This window comes from Microcaecilia unicolor, chromosome 13 (assembly GCF_901765095.1).
Source record: "Microcaecilia unicolor chromosome 13, aMicUni1.1, whole genome shotgun sequence".
Lineage (NCBI taxonomy): Eukaryota > Metazoa > Chordata > Amphibia > Gymnophiona > Siphonopidae > Microcaecilia > Microcaecilia unicolor.
In genome coordinates, this window is record NC_044043.1 from 65343880 (window position 1) to 65361569 (window position 17690).

Consider the following 17690-nt stretch of genomic DNA (forward strand, 5'->3'; position numbering starts at 1 on the left):
CACCACTTTGGGGCCTAAGTTCAGCTCTCTCATCTTTTTCATGAGTCTTCTGTGAGGAATTGCATGAAAGGGTTTTGTTGAAATCCAAGTAGATTACATCTAGCGCACTTCCTTTATCCAGTTCTCTGGTCACTCAGTCAAAGAAATCAATCAGATTCATGTGGCAGGATTTTCCTTTGATAAAACCATGTTGCATCGGATCCTGCTACCATTGGATTCTAGAAAATTCAGTATCTTTTCCTGCTTCAGCAACGACTCCATTATTTTTTTCTACCACCAACGTGAAGCTTACCTGCCTGTAGTTTCTCACTTCTTCCCTGTCACCGCTTTTGTGAAGATGGACCACATCCACTCATCTCTAGTCCCATGGAACCTCTTCTGTCCCTAAAGATCTATTAATTAAATCCTTAAGAGATCCCACCAGTTGTAGCTAAAAAACTCACTTAGGTGAAAACTCCTAACTGCCTTTGTAAAGTACTGTGCAAACCTGCCATCCGTTGTATGTCTCTTGCATTGTGTTCATAGAAAAATGTATCTCCTGCATATAGATTACATTTATCGTTCACAGGCTGCATACATATGGTATGTCAGGAGAGAGTCTAGATTGTGTAGGAAAAAAATTATGGCAGATGATCTCGGAGCCCATCTAATCTGCCCATGCCTGATCTTAAAGCAGTTTCAGACTTTACCCCTCACTTGTTTTGTGCCTGAGGCTGTTCTGTGCTTATCTGTTATCCACCTTCCAGGAAGTCCTGTTGATGGAAGAAAGAGCCCATTCTAGAACTCTGTTTATCAATAGATCTGGTTTTATGAGCGGGGTTGGGATCACAAACAAATTGCTTTTGTATCTTTGTCTTTCTACTGCCTGTAATTTCCTTTGGTTCACTCTGCACCGACCTAGTAAAAGGAGCAAAACCATGGATTCTATAAAGGTCACCCAAATTTGGGCGTAGCTTCCCCGATCTGCCTGCAAACTAAGTTAATGACCCGTTAATCAATTATTGACATTAATTAGCACCAGTTAGAACTTATGTGTGGATCTGCCTATTCATTATTCTGTAACACTGTGCACCCAAATTGTCTCGGATGCAACTCGAAAGGGGGTATGGCTGGGGAGAGGCATGGGGGGGGGGGGTCAGGGGAGTTCCAAAAAATATAGGTACAGTGTTAAAGAATAAGGTCCTTTACATGCCCAACTGCCCTTACTTGTGCACCAATATAAATTAACAACCCAACATAATATATCTAAAAGATGGTAAAGTGAATCCAATAATAACGTGAAATAGAGGCCTCAGCAGTTACTCATTTCATGCCAGGAGCACTCCCTGATATTTCACTTATCTCATCATTGGTCTCAAAACATTCACAATCGTCTTTTTCTTTTTATTATATAAGTATCAAAAATTAAAATACTTGAAACACATCTTAATTCTTCTTGATCAGTTTCTTAATTATCTCGGACCTGCGCCAACGTGCCATTTTTCACTAAGCTGCGTCAAGGCCCAATCCTGAAAAAGCAGCATCTAGATCCCAATTATAGCCATGCAAGGAACTGCCAAGGTCTCTATTTCATGTGTTATTATTGGACCCACTTTAAGATCTTTTAGATATATTGTGGAGGAGTGGCAGAGTGGAGTGGAGGAGTGGCCTAGTGGTTAGAGCACTGGTCTTGCAATCCAGCAGTGGCCGGTTCAACTCCCACTACTGCTTCTTGTGATCTTGGGCAAGTCACTTAACCCTCCATTGCCTCAGGTACAAACTTAGATTGTGAGCCCTCCTGGGACAGAGAACTATCCAGTGTACCTGAATGTAACTCACCTTGAGCTACTACTGAAAAAGGTGTGAGCAAAAAATAAATAAATAAATATATGGAATGTTGCTACTATTGAAGATTCTACATGGAATGTTGTTACTATCTGAGATTCCTTTGCAACTATTGGAGATTCTGGAATGCTGCTACTATTTGAGATTCTACATGGAATGTTAATGTTGCTATTCCACTAGCAACATTCCATGTAGAAGCCTGCTCTTGCAGCCGCGCAGGCTTCTGTTTCTGTGAGTCTGACGTCCTGCACATACGTGCAGGACGTCAGACTCACAGAAACAGAAGCCTGCGCGGCTGCAAGGGCAGGCTTCTAAGGCTTCTACATGGAATGTTGCTAGTGGAAGAGTCGCGTAGTGGTTAGTGCAGTGGACTCTGATTCTGGGGAACTGGGTTCAGTTCCCACTGCTGCTCCTTGTGATCTTGGGCAAGTCACTTAACCCTCCATTGCCTCAGGTACAAACTTCGATTGTGAGCCCTCCTGGGACAGAGAAATATCCAGAGTACCTGAATGTAACTCACCTTGAGCTACTACTGAAAAAGGTGTGAGCAAATCTAAATAAATTGTGTTGGGTTGTTAATTTATATTAGTACTTTAGTTGCCCTCCACAAAAAAAATATTTCATCACTTTGGACACATTGATTAGTTGTGCAGCAGCATTTACACCATGTTTCTGCAGGCGCAAGCCCATGCGCTCAAAGTTGAGCATGGAAATCCATGCTAAGAACTATTCTGTAAAAGTGGCTGAGCGCTAAGCGACCTTTATAGAATTGGCGCTTAGCACAGATCTTAATGGCCTAGCTTTGGGTGTCACTTACTGAATCCAGCCCACATTGACTGAATTAGTCTCACCTACAACTTACATTTCTGTGGGTCCCAGAGGGGGCTACGAGATTTCATTGAATCCTGTGGGATGGGGTAGGGTTTTACTATCGCCTGTAAGTCACAGAATTCCATTGGATAGCCAGGGATGGCATCCCAGTGGTAGCAGGATTTAATTTAATCCCAGTGGAAGACATACCATGCCTCTGGAGAATCCAAAACCAATGCTGGCCAAAATAAAATGGCCTAAAGATTGGTAGTTGAATAACTTCCAGATAACATTTCTCTTTCAAAAACTGAAGTCTTAAATGGGGAAACTTCCAAATTTGTACAAAATGAATTATTTGATATCTTGAAGATAGACAGCTGTAAAGCAAGTGCATCCTACAGTGGGTGGTAGTGAACAGAAGTCTGGAAAGTTCTATACAGGTTCATAGTCCCCTGCTATATCCACCATCAGTTCTGTGATCTTCACCCCTGTCTGTCTCTTAGAAGCAGTTTCAAACACGGGTAAAAGGTAGAATTACTTCAATCAGAGACATAGCTAGATGAAGTGAAAAGGGAGCGACCACTCCCCTAAACAGAGTTAGAATGAAATGGTACCTATGCAGATCAGCCTTCAGCCTCACACTGACACCTATTTTATAAAAGGTCTGCTACCCCTGACCTCAAAACCTGGCTACACTTCTGCTTCCAATTAAGTGGAGTCAGCAAGTTTCAGGCTTTCCCCCTCTTTCTTTATGTCCATACTTGGTGTGGATAAAATGGAGTACGTTGTTTATATAAACTTCACATTTTTCATGGTTTAATACCAAGTGCTTCATTGCAAATTATCCCCAGGAGCTTTCTGTTTAATTCTTTTTTTTTTTCCCTCCAGTGCGGTGTTCTGTTTTTTTTCAAGGTGTCACCGTAGAGGGCTCTTTTATATTAGAAATAGCTGGAGATTTAGAGGGGTTTTTTTTCACTGTGGGTGTTTGTCAGTGCCTTGTTATTGCCTAGGCAGAGAGGCTTGAGAGAGAGGTGAGTTGTCTTTTCCCTCCTTTCACTTCTGAGATGCTGCAGATGCTGGCACACGTCACATGGATCCTCACGGCCTCTCTCGCTCCACACTGGCATTTTCCCATTCCGCTGCTTTTTACTCAATATGGCAAAGTTGCCCAGTTTGCCTGTAGATTGATGCCAGAGAAACGACAAGTTCAGCATTCCTGCATCATCATTATAAGGCTCAGCTCTCTTTTGGACATTAAAAAAAACCATCAGTTTCTTAGATACTGTACCAGCCAATGTGTGGTATGCAGTATTCCTTCTGTGTGACCCCCACACCACTGTGGCAAATAAAAATACAAAACCCAGATGTGACTGGCAAGACGGGTGAAGTTTGTTCACTCCAAAATAAACCTCTTCTCCCCCCTTTTCAGGCAATCCTAAATTTCTCCCACAATTTAGCTTACATTTGTCTTAATTACCACACAAGTTTGTTAACCAGAGATTTAATTATAATTCCTGCCTTTATTCTTATAACAGAATACATGGATGAGCAATAAAGAAATTTTGTTTTATCACCAGCGGAATACCTTCTATTCACCCAGATCTCTGATGGAGATTACAGGATTGGAGTACCCAGGGTCCCGTGGGAGATCGCAGAGCTGCAAGACCAGAGTGTGGTGGGAGATCCACTGACTCCTCTGTAGCTTCTGTGGTGCCCAGAAATGACCTGTGGGACAAGATGAGCAGGTCTTTCTTCACCATGTTCATTTTACTCTTGATCTGACATAGGAAGCAGAGTTTTCTTCCCATGTTTTCCTTTGAAAATTGGATCTGTGGATTTGCACCCACTTTTTGTGTGAGTTGAGTGCACGGGGGAAATGTACCCACGGAGGTTTGAAAATCCACATATTCTTGTCTATTTTAACCTGACACTCCCTCCTCCCCACGACACCCCAGGGAACACCCCTTCCACTGGCAGTAAAACCAAGCAGTTTTCTGTAGCCTTTTTGTTTTGCAGGTAAAAATATTTACCATCATAAAACCTTTTGAAAACTGACTGCAGGAGATTTTAAAATGTTATTAGTGACAATTGCTGAGGAAGGCTACAGGTGTGGAGGGATCTTTTGTCTTACTGTGTGACATTACGGGGAAAGAGCTGCCACAGTTATAAATAAATTGTTCTTGTCTGAACCCCTTTTGGCAGGTGGGCTGTAACAAGGTATACACAAGCACTTCAGATGTGATGACCCATGAGAACTTTCACAAGAAGAACACACAGCTGATCAACGATGGCTTCCAGCGATTCCGTGCCACAGAGGATTGTGGCACTGTGGACTGCCAGTTTTATGGACAGAAAACTACTCACTTCCACTGCAGGTAACTAATGGAGGGGGAAGGAGGATATTGGTGCAGGTGTCTATGCAATCCTTTTAGGTTCTCCTGATAACTACTAGGTTATACTGGAGTGGAGGAGTGGCCTAGCGGTTAGAGCACCAGTCTTGACATCCAGAGGTGGCCAGTTCAAATCCTACTGCAAGTCACTTAACCCACCATTGCCTCAGGTACAAACTTAAATTGTGAGCCCTCCTGGGACAGAGAAATATCCAGAGTACCTGAATGTAACTCACCTTGAGCTACTACTGAAAAAGGTGTGAGCAAATTCAAATAATATACTGACCTGGATCAGCCCTAGTATATGGTGAACAGCACATAACACCTGTACTTCACCAATTGTCATCTTATGGCTGGTATCTGGAAACGGGGTTGTGAGTGTACTTTTTCCCTGTTTTATCTACAGAGAAGAATGTTCTTGCTTTCTTACTTGAGTACAGGGAAGAGGTGGTTTTTAGATAGAATAGCATGAAGTAGTCCCTTTCTTACTACTGCTGCCAGAGTGGGTAAGAGGTATCTTGCTACCTGTTGACCTCTTACTTCTAATTTCCTTCCACTCTAGGCGACCCGGATGTACGTTCACCTTCAAGAACAAGTGTGACATTGAGAAGCACAAAAGCTACCACATCAAAGACGATGCCTACGCTAAGGATGGTTTCAAGAAGTTCTACAAATATGAGGAGTGTAAATATGAGGGCTGTGTGTACAGCAAGGCCACCAATCACTTCCATTGCATTCGGGCCGGCTGCGGCTTCACCTTTACCTCCACCAGCCAGATGACCTCGCACAAGCGCAAGCACGAGCGGCGGCACATCCGCAGCTCTGGCGTGCTTGGTATGCCCTCCTCTCTCATGGGGTCGAAAGACAACGAGCAGGAGTCATCCAGTAACGATGACCTCATTGACTTCTCTGCCATTAGCAGCAAGAACTCCAGCTTGAGTGCCTCTCCAACCAGTCAGCAGTCTTCCGTATCCTTGATTCTCTCAGCACCCACCACGGAGATTTCTTCTCCACAGGTCGCCAAACCTAACAACACTGTGCCACCAGCCACCAAGGTCTCTAGTCTCCTGTCACAGACCCTCCCTAGCAATATGCCCATGGCACTAGCTCTCTCCAACCCAGCACTTCCAGGAACTGGTTCTTTCTATCCTATCCTCCCCAGCAGAATGAGTACCCCCATTTCTGTGAACGCAACCAGTGTGATGACAGCTGTTCCCCCCAGTGTCACCTGTGTAGCCACTGAAGTTCCACCACAGATCTCCCAGGGCTCTTGTGAGCCAGCCATCTCCTCTCCAGCCACAGCATCCATCATGGACAGGCTCTCAGCGAGCAAAGGGTTGATTTCGCCAATGATGGCCAGACTGGCAGCTGCAGCCATAAAGCCCTCAGTAGTTCCTGAATCAGGTAAGTGGAGCAAAGATATTACTCCAGTGCATCTCATTTACAGAGGGCATGGTTTATTTGCTTCAGACAGCTAAACAAAAAATGAGAGGTTTTTTTCTTTAAATTGTGTTCCAAATATGTAAAGATGGCTTTTAGATGGCTTTGTTTCTGGTTTCATGAGCGAGATGCACATATGTAACGTGCATTCATCTATAAGCATTGCTTCATAAGAAACATCCACATCACCCATGCACACATGGTCCCTCCCTCCCTCCAACAAACACTATACATCTTCATTTTTCATCTCGCAAACTGTGTTAGGACATATGGCCACCTGGGTCCCTACAGTGGCTTACAGCATAGAATGGGGAGGTGGAGGAGGAGGAAGGTCAGAGTCCTGAAGTTATCGAGGGGCCCTTTTACAAAGACATGGTAGGCTCTAGGTGCATGCAGCGTGCGCCAAAAGGAGACTTCCATCAGGCTGTAGCCCCCCCCCCCCCCCCCGGTGGTAATTTCAGATTTGGCGCCAGGACAAATTATTTTTTTATTTCCTACTGCACGTGGTGCTTCTGGCGTTAATTGGCAGCATGCGCCCTTACCACTAGATCAGTGGGTGGCGTTAAAGGCTCAGGCCATAAATAGGCCCGTACCGATTTCAATTTTACCACAGGTCCTTTTCCCAGCCCATTGGAAAAAAAGCCCCTTTTCCCAGATGCGGTAAAGAGTGGCCCAGCATGCGCCAAAAAACATGCGCCCACAATACCACAGGCCACTATTTTCCACGGCTTAATAAAAGGACCTTGAAAATCCTTAATGAATTTGTTTCAAATTATCCTTACGGGTGCCATTCCTGGAGGAGAAAACTCATCTTTTAGTTACTTGGGGTTTGTGGCACAAAGCTCCCTGGACAGGTTCTGGCAATATGTTGCTATCTTTATTTATTTATTTATTTTTCATTTCTTTCATACTGGTCTCATAATACCAAAACTTTCTACACTGTACCTTCATCAGAGTGGTCACACCATTTTGACTTGGATATAGCAAAAGAGAGGGAACGAAGTACAAACTAAAGTCCAAACAAAAAAAACAGCACCACGGGCCTTTAAAAATGGAACAGAGTTCTTTGATGAATAAGCCTTGACAAAAAGACCCGTCACGGGCCGTGTTTCGGTGACTAGCACCTGCGTCAGGGGTCACAGTGATGACGTGGAAAACTCGGGGAATAACTCGAATATATTCCAACACAATATCCGTTTGGATACAGAAAGTGAAAGTACCTTGTTGCTTTGTAGCTTTTACTATATGAGACGTGGGGTAAGGAATAATATATTGTAGAGGAATATATTCGAGTTATTCCCCGAGTTTTCCACGTCATCACTGTGACACCTGACGCAGGTGCTAGTCACCGAAACACGGCCCATGTCGGGTCTTTTTGTCAGGGCTCATTCATTAAAGAACTGTGTTCCATTTTTAAAGGCCCGTGGTGCTGTTTTTTTGTTTGTTCACACCATTTTGACTAACATGGTTGGCCATTTGGGTTTGATAAATCTGACACAGTACACCAGTACACGTTCCTGTTGGGTATGAGGTGGGTAAGGTCTGCCCATCACCCTGGCAACAATGAGCCTGGAAGATGATGGTGGACCTCCAGGATCCATCTATCTGTCAGATTGCCTCAGAATTAACACAGCCTTAATGACAGCCAAAGAGGCAGAGCCGCAAATGAGTTCTGACAGGCTTCCTAAGCCTTCCCTTAAAGGGCAAGTATCATGGACAGCTTTCATATAGTTTTACTGTCATTCTTACTGAGATAGTCTCAGCATTGAGATAAAGCTGGGAGCGATTTTGACAATTGTAAAAGAACATCCACCATCAATTCTTGCTGTCTTTATTTATTTAATTTTACACTTTTACCATCTTCTCTACTTTGTCTTACTTTTGACCATAGGGAATGGACAACAAAGAGGACTAGGATGGTTTAATTCCATTCAAGTAAAGCAGGAAGGAGCTGAGAGCATGGGGGCTGTGGTTCAGGAAACCCAGCAGGAACAGAGCCTGGACCTTAGTGTGAAGGATCACAGGTGAGGGACTTGAGAAGGGGAGGTGCTGACCTGAGACTACTTTTCTTTCATTGTGAATGGGTTCAAATGGCTGCATATACCTGTCTAAGACAGCCCATAGATCTTTCCAGCTTGAAATGTGTCTGTGGAACAAGGTACAGTGCTCCTGTGAAAAATGACCTCACAGCTCAGCATTCAGACTTTCCCAAAGTTAAGAAATCACAGTCAGGATCGGTAAAATGCGACAGTGACATTTTTATACAAAGCTGGCGCTGCAGCAGAAAGGTGAAAAGAGTGGCTGGTGCTGCTGCACTCAAATTCTCCAAACTGGAAACTCTGGAACGTGGCACACCAGAGCACTAAAACTCCTCTACGTTTACATTAAAAATAGGAAAAATAAAAACCCCAAAGTAATAAAACTGAAAAAATATAAATTAGCACAAAACAGTGTAGTAATTAGTCAGCATTTCAAGATACTTCATTTTTAAAATGACTCTCGTTTCACCCTGCCTGCTGCTGCTGCTTGAGATATTGGTCATTCATCTGCTTCTTGCACCTTCCTTAAACTGCATTACTTGAAACTGGGACTGTTTCAGGAGTGTGCAGGACATGAAGGCTCTGTTTGGCCCTGTTAACAGAACCTCTTGAAGCACAGAGCTGTGGAGGTGCAGCTTTCACTGGATTTGTTTCTGAGCACAACACTGGGAACAGTAATGCACGTAAGAACATAAGCGTTGCCATATTGGGCAGACCGAAGGTCCATCAAGCCCAGTATCCTGTTTCCAACAGTGACCAATCCAGATCACAAGTACCTGGCAAGATCCCAGAACAGTAAAACAGGTTTTATGCTGCTTATCCTATAAATAAGCAGTGGATTTTCCCAAGTCCATCTTAATAGCTTCTGGACTTTTCTTTTAGGAAATTATCCAAATCTTTTTTAAACCCTGCTAAGCTAACTGCTTTTACCACATTCTTTGGTAGCAAATTCCAAAGATTAATTGCACATTGAGTGAAGAAATATTTTCTCTGGTTTGTTTTAAATTTACTACTTAGTACTTTCATTGCATGCCCCCTAGCTCTAGTATTTTTGGAAAGAGTGAACAAGCAATTCACGTCTAACCTGTTCCACTCCATTCAGTATTCACTGGACAATAACAATTAATATGAAAAGAGGAATTTCTGAATATAAAGGTACTGTTACTTTGATCTTTCCTATGGTATCTTTTGAGCATAATATAGCTGATTTAATGAGGATGCTTTCTATTTAGTGTTCAGGGTGTGTAGCCCCTGGTAGCACCAGGTGCAGGGTGCAGTTGTTTTTGGAACCCTTCTTTCAGACTGTGGTACGATAATGCAGATTAGCTTGGAGTGACTGCAGAGAGGTTGGGTGGGGGGGGGGATTCATCGTTCTGCTCATGGTTCCTGTGCGGATCTTAACTAACCCATGGTGGTTTGTGTGTTTCAGTAATGAATCAAACGGCCACACAGCGACTGGAAATTCATCTCTTTTATCCTCGCTTATGAATAAGGTAAGAAGCATCCATCATAGTGCCCTTCACTCCCCCTTCTCCCCAAGACAAATTAAAACATTGTGGAGAGGGGGGAGATGTGTTTGTTTTTAATGTTTTGCCACTAATAAGATGAGTTTGTACTATTTAAATTTTGAGACCATTTTTCATCTGGTATAATTTTAGAGTCAGTGCTTGCAAATTAATTTAATGAACTGGTTTTAAGAAATATATTTTCTTCTGACACCAGATAATTTTATTTCTTTTTTAGCTCTGGGTAGAGGGCTCTTTAAAACCTATAATTTCTCTTGTTTTTCTTTTTTCTAACATGTTTGTTCTTTTCTATGTAATGCTGAGCTATGCTCTCTCTAGAGAAAATGGGCATCTCTGTAGTCTGTGATCCCTTTAATTGGACCAACTTAAGAATTATCCAGAGAGGAGGATGTGACACTGCCTTGGTTTGGGCAGCTGCTGTTTGTTCTGCTCTGGGATAACTCCTTCTGTTGGTCTTCTGAAGCTCTCACATGTCCTGCACAAGGTCCAGTTTTCCTCTATGTAGAAAGGGGTCTACCCTCAGCATGTGTTTGTGAGCTGTCTGCGATCAGTGAGGGTGAGTGGATGACCAATCCACCATGCCTTTTCTCTGCAGTTTGTTCCAGGGGCGTAGCCAGAACTCGAAGTGGGAGGGGGCCAGAGCCCAAAGTGGGGGGCACATTTTGGGCCGATGGCCCCCCCCCCTCCGCCGTCTTGCCAATCCCCACCCACTGCCGCCACTGTAACGTATCTTCGCTGTTGAGGGTCCCCAACCCCAGCCAGCTTAAGCATCGCCACCACAAATACCTTGGTTTTAATTAAATTAAATACCGTTTCACTCAAAGGAGTGCACCAGACTGTGAAGGGAAGAGAGAGCAGGGCAGCAGCAGCGCCGGAGACCAGTACTGGATTAAGGCTTCAGCTGGCAGGGGTTGGGGGCCCAGAGTAAATTGGGGGGGGGCCCAAGCCCCCATGGCCCTGCATAGCTATGCTACTGGTTTGTTCAGTATTTAAATAACGCAGTGCTTGTTCAAAGTCTACATCATTGGGACCTTTTATCTTCCTCTTCATGTGATAAACTGTTGTCTATCCAGATTCAGTTAGCTGCATTGTAATTTTTATATGCCACATTTCAGGCCACTCATTGTGGTATTACAAAGCCACAAAGAGTAAACATAAAACTTCTTTGTTACATGCCAGGACAATGTAGAAGAAGTGTCAGCCTTTACCCCTCTTTGTATGACAGGGTACCTAATGCTAGATGCCCAATGTATGCATATGTAATATAGTTTATTGTTTATTAAAACATGCTATACCGCTGAAACTGACATAGCGGAGCCAAGCGGTGGATAGACTAAAGTGGAAAAAGAAACAGAAAGGGACTCCATAAATGACAGGACTGTAGAACAACAGATGACATTTAATGTGAGCAATTGCAAAGTGATGCATGTGGGAAAGAGGAACCTAAACTGTAGCTACCTGTACATGATGCCCAGGAAAAGGATCTAGGTATCATTGTTAATGATACTTGGAAATCCTCTGTTCAGTGTGCAGTGGCGGCTAAGAAAGCAAAAAAAATGTTAGATATCATTAGGAAATGAATTGAAAACAAAAATGAGGATGTTATATATCGCTCAATGGTGAGACTGCACCTCGAATACTGTGTGCACTTACTGGTCACCGCATCTCAAAAACAATATAGTGGAATTAGAAAAGGTACAGAGAAGAGCGACGAAAATGATAAAGGGGATGGGGTAACATAGTAACATAGTAGATGACGGCAGAAAAAGACCTGCATGGTCCATCTAGTCTGCCCAAGATACACTCATATCTTGAATTTGTACCTGTCTTTTCAGGGCACAGACCGTATAAGTCTGCCCAGCAGTATTTCCCGCCTCCCAACCACCAGTCCCGTCTCCCATCACCGGCTCTGGTACTTCCCTATGAGGAAAGGCTAAAGGGCTAGGGCTCTTCAGCTTGGAGAAGAAACGGCTAAGGAAGGAGATATGATAGAGGTCTATAAAATAATGAGTGGAATGGAATGGGTGGACATGAATCACTTGTTTGCTCTTTCTAAAAATACTAGGACCAGGGGGTACGCAATGAAGCTATTAAGTAGTAAATTTAAAACAAATCGGAGAAAATATTTCTACACTCAGTGTGTAGTTAAATTCTAGAATTTGTTGCCAGAGAATGTTGTAAAAAAAACATTTAGCTTAGCAGGGTTTTAAAAAGATGGACTTGGGGGAAAAATCCACTGCTTATTTCTAGGCTAAGCAGCATATGTTCTATTTTACTGTTTTGGGATCTTACCAAGTACTTGTAACCTGGATTGGCCACTGTTGGAAACAGGATACTGGGCTTGATGGACCTTTGGTCTGCCCCAAAATGGCAACACTTATGCTCTTATGATAAAAGGAAAATATTAGAACAGCAGCACACCAAAATAAAACATTCAACAAAAAAAGCCTTTTTCAATAAATATAGACCAAATAAAAAGAAAATATAAAAAAAATTAGAGGAAGAGGAACAACGGAAATGACGTGGGAATATAAGGACAACAGAGTCTCAGTCAAGTAATAGCCTGCATCTCCATATGATTGATTAAATAAGCAGGTCTTTACATTTTTTTTTGTTACATTTGTACCCTGCACTTTCCCACTCATGGCAGGCTCAATGTGGCTTACATATTATATACAGGTACTTATTGTACCTGGTGCAATGGAGGGTTAAGTGACTTGCCCAGAGTCACAAGGAGCTGCCTGTGCCTGAAGTGGGAATCAAACTCAGTTCCTCAGTTCCCCAGGACCAAAGTCCACCACCCTAACCACTAGGCCACTCCTCCACTGTTGCTACTATTTGAGATTCTACATGGAATGTTGCTATTCCACTAGCAACAACATTCCATGTAGAAGTCGGCCCTTGCAGATCACCAATGTGGCTGTGCAGGCTTCTGCGAGTCTGACGTCCTGCACGTACGTGCAGGACGTCAGACTCACAGAAACAGAAGCCTGCGCAGCCTTCTACATGGAATGTTGCTAGTGGAATAGCAACATTCCATGTAGAATCTCCAATAGTAGGAACATTCCATGTAGAATCTGCAATAGTATCTATTTTATTTTTGTTACATTTGTACCCTGCGTTTTCCCACTCATGGCAGGCTCAATGCGGCTTACATGGGGCAATGGAGGGTTAAGTGACTTGCCCAGAGTCACAAGGAGCTGCCTGTGCCTGAAGTGGGAATCGAACTCAATTCCTCAGGACCAGAGTCCACCACCCTAACCACTAGGCCACTCCTCCACTCTTTATTTATGAGTTTTAAAACTCATAAATAAAGTGTTACTGTGACTAGGTATGAGGAGATTATTCTAGGTGTAAGGTGAAACAAAGTAAAAGGCCTTCTGCCTTGTAGATTCTAATTGAGCAGCTTTTAGACCAGGGAGAACGAGGCGGTGATCATTCAATGATTGGAGAATAATAGGAGGCGCAGAATCTACATGCAAAAGTGCCAGGCCCCATTCTATAAAGTGCACGCCAAATTTGCTTAGTGGAAACATTCCCAAGCCCTGATATGCCTCTGGTTTTGCCTGCAGATATCCCAAGCTAACCCCAACCCGGGTAACCTGCTAAGTATAAAGACGGAGCCAGAGAGCAGCCAACCAGGGTTGGTGGAGCCAGCACAGCACCCGAGCAAAGCCATGAAGGCTCCTCCCCTGGAGATCCCTTTGGAGCCCTGGAAGACATATCTACGCAGGTATGTCATTGCTAATGCTGTTAGCTACTGCTGCTCCCCAGTATCTCTCCACACTCGTCCTTCCCTACACCCCTTCCCGTGCACTCCACTCCATGGATAAATCCTTCTTATCTGTTCCCTTCTCCACTACTGCCAACTCCAGACTTCGCGCCTTCTGTCTCGCTGCACCCTACGCCTGGAATAAACTTCCTGAGCCCCTACGTCTTGCCCCATCCTTGGCCACCTTTAAATCTAGACTGAAAGCCCACCTCTTTAACATTGCTTTTGACTCGTAACCACTTGTAACCACTCGCCTCCACCTACCCTCCTCTCTTCCTTCCCGTTCACATTAATTGATTTGATTTGCTTACTTTATTTGTCTATTAGATTGTAAGCTCTTTGAGCAGGGACTGTCTTTCTTCTATGTTTGTGCAGCGCTGCGTATGCCTTGTAGCGCTATAGAAATGCTAAATAGTAGTAGTAGTAGTAGTTAGTCTACAGAATAGCAAGTGCACTGGCTGTATTAGAGCAGGTTGGTTAAGAGGGGGTGCTGGGACGTTGGCATATGCTATAATTCCATCCTAATGAAGTTTGTTGGAATTCTCCTGTGCCTGATTTCAACCATCCCTAAATGTAGGTGATGCCCATAGCACAGCCACTTGTAGTGTTCAGACACATCCTGGCCAGGTCTTCAATGAAACTTTTTTGTTGCAAGAACAGCTAGGATGATCCATCCCGTGTCTTTGAGGAAGACTTAAAGGTCAGGGGAGCAGACATATGAGGTAACTTAGTAAGGAAAGGAAAGAAAGCGATCTGCTTGGAATGAAAGGAGCCTTCTACCTGTGTGTTAAAGCTCCCTAACGCATACAGCAGCAGAGGGATGACGGGGTCCCAGTCACAAGGTCTCTGAAGGTCTGGCTCTGTGTTTTCTAGGTATGGACCCAAGGAATTCTGTGACACACACTGTGATTTTCTGGATAAGGTACATTTCCACTGTGTGGTAGAGGAGTGTGGGGCCCTTTTCAGCACTGTGGATGGAGCCATAAAACATGCCAAGTAAGTGCAAAGACCTCAGCCTGGTGATGAAACTTGGCACTGCCCATTAGAATTTCTGTGCGCACTCAAAATAAGATCATTGCAAGATTGCAGACCTATCTGTGTTGTAGTGATCTTTCCTCAGATACCCAGTTACTGGGAAGGGCACCTGCTTCATTCCTAGGGTTGCTGCCTTACAACGGTGCCTTCAAGCTGCCTGTTTCACTGGCTGCACCCTAGCAGTGCACAGTTCATATATAACTGCTTTCCCAGCACAAGAGATGGGGCTGGCAGTGATTGGCACTTCCCCTCCCCCTGCATGAGTGATTGTTATAGACAGTGATGCCCAGATACCAAACTCTAATTACAGTTTCTTTTGTTGCAGCTTTCACTTCCGGACAGAGGGTGGAAGTGTGAAGGGGAATGCTGACTCTTCCTTCCCAACATCTTCTGAGGACAAAACCTCTTTAGCACCCTCTCCTCCTCCTCCTCCCCCTCCTCCTCCTCCCCTGGCAACTTCCAATACTATGACAACGACCTCAGTGGAAGTGCCCACTTCATGCCCAGCAGCAGTGCCCTCTGCTCCCATACTGTTAGCCTGGAAACAGATGGCAGCCTCCATACCCCAGATGCCTCAAATTTCAGCATCAGTGCCCAGTCTGGGATCTTCACCCTTGACAACTACTTCTCTGGAAAATGCGAAGCCACAGGTGAAACCAGGATTCCTACAGTTTCAGGAGAAGTAAGTATTTGTGGGGGAGCGGAAACAGGGTCTTCTATTTTTTCCTGGTTTTCACAATGTATAGTGACAGGGAAAGAGTGCATAGAAAAATTGGACAAAGTGTAGGCTGAACCACAAGCAGCATGGTATGCAAACACCTTCATTGATTAGATACCTGATGTGGCCATGTTTCGGTGAGCACCTGCATCAGGGGTAAACATACATATATTCCCCAACGTGTACTTGGACTGCCTCACTCACAGTTCTGACATTTATTTATTTATTTGTTACATTTGTATCCCACATTTTCCCACCTATTTGTAGGCTCAATGTGGCTTACATAGTACCGGAGACGCCTTTGCAGGCTCCAGTGTGAACAAATACAGGGTGATGTTGTGGTAAGATCAAGTTCATGTGGCACAGCCACATTAGGGAATCAGAGAGCGGAAGAGTTGTGTTATGTCCATTACGTGCTTTAGTTTGGTTGTGTTGCAGAGATTAGGCCTTTAAGTTGGATCGGTAGAGTACCCTGTTTCCCCGAAAGTAAGACATCCCCCGAAAATAAGACCTAGTAGAGGTTTTTCTGAATTGGTAGATATAAGGCCTCCCCCCGAAAGTAAGACCTAGCAAATTTTTCTTTGAAAGCAGGGCCGCCGAGAGCCGGACAAGGCCACCCCCGGGCCGCCCCCCCCCCCCACCCGAGGTCACCAAGCGCCCCCCTCCATCGCTCCCAGAACTAACCTTAAACGCCTCCTTTCACCTTAGCAGCAGCAGGGCAGACCTCTCCTTCCTTCCGTGCCCCACCCTCGCGGACGTTACGTCAGGCGAGGGCGGGACACGGAAGGAAGGAGTGGCCTGCCCTGCTGCTGCTTGCTGCTAAGGTGAAAGGAGGCGTTTAAGGTTAGTTCCGGGAGCGACGGAGGGCAGGCGGGCCAAACTCGATCCAACCCCGATGTTTCCCCGAAAAATAAGACAGCCCCTGAAAATAAGACAGCGCATTTTGGGGGGCAAAAATTAATATAAGAGTGTCTTATTTTCGGGGAAACACGGTATGTCTTTTTAAACAGGTTGGTTTTTAGTGATTTCCGGAAGTTTAAGTGGTCGTACGTTGTTTTCAAGGATTTTGGTAATGCATTCCACAGTTGTGTGCTTATGTAGGAAAAACTAGATGCGTAAGTTGTTTTGTATTTAAGTCCTTTGCAGCTTGGGTAGTGCAGATTTAGATAAGATCGTGTTGATTCGGATGTATTTCTAATTGGTAAGTCGATCAAGTCTGTCATGTAACTCGGGGCTTCTCCGTCGATGATTTTGTGAACCAGGGTGCAGATTTTGCAGTCGATGCGTTCTTTGATTGGGAGCCAGTGTAGTTTTTCGTGGAGGGGTTTTGCGCTTTCAAATCGCGTTTTACCAAATATAAGCCTAGCTGCCGTGTTTTGAGCGGTGAATTTCTCCAAAGATACTTAGGAATAAGCTCAAATTCATTACCCAGTGCAGTGCCACAAAGCAGCTTCCAGGCATACCACTTGTGCTTCCGCCTACTATTGTTCAGCTTTTCTATTTACCATTCATTAGTGTTGGACTAGGCCTTTATGTACTTGTATTTTTTTCAGTGACATGGGAAGATAGATGACTGAGGTGGAGATGGGCAACTGGGACAATCATCCTGAGTCCCACTTGCTAACATTGTGTTGTCTTATTTAGCTTTGGGTGGAGCCTAGAGTATTGTCGGCAGCAAATTGCTTCTGGGAGGTATTGGCTGGTGGTGAGAGGACTCTGGCACTGTCTTTAGGAATGTGCTCATGAGGCCTTAGGAGGGTGGTGCATCTGAGCAGTGTATTATGGGAAAGAGTAGAACCTTGCAGAGGGTATGAGCATGTTCTGGATATTAGCTCAGAGGCGCACTCTGGGGGGAAGAGGGGGGAGAGTGTATTAAGGATCAGAGATTTCATTCTTTGTAACTGGAGTCTTAATAGAATTGTTTGTAATTTTATCTCCCATCCCCCCCCTCCCCCCCCCCCCCCCCGAGCACATTGTGGAGGTAATTTTATAATATAAATAGTACCCGCATACTTTTCCTTATGCAGGTACCAGCATATTCACATTTAGAAAATTACCCCAGGGAATTTCTGCTCTGATATTAAAACTGGCTAGTTTACTTGGTAGTTTCTGGGCTATTTTATATGTATGTACAGT

At 44.3% G+C, this 17690-nt stretch overlaps 1 protein-coding gene across 3 annotated transcripts in view; it reads left to right on the top strand.

The window, feature by feature from the left end:
• CASZ1 (castor zinc finger 1) overlaps positions 1–17690 on the top strand; it is a 177061-nt gene that overhangs the window by 137890 nt on the left and 21481 nt on the right. For all 3 annotated transcript variants that reach the window (XM_030186248.1, XM_030186250.1, XM_030186249.1), the window contains exons 7-13: positions 4837–5009; positions 5587–6428; positions 8356–8488; positions 9933–9996; positions 13602–13762; positions 14675–14797; positions 15162–15518. In XM_030186248.1, coding sequence (XP_030042108.1) covers positions 4837–5009; positions 5587–6428; positions 8356–8488; positions 9933–9996; positions 13602–13762; positions 14675–14797; positions 15162–15518 — 1853 coding nt within the window. The remainder of the gene's footprint in view (positions 1–4836; positions 5010–5586; positions 6429–8355; positions 8489–9932; positions 9997–13601; positions 13763–14674; positions 14798–15161; positions 15519–17690) is intronic.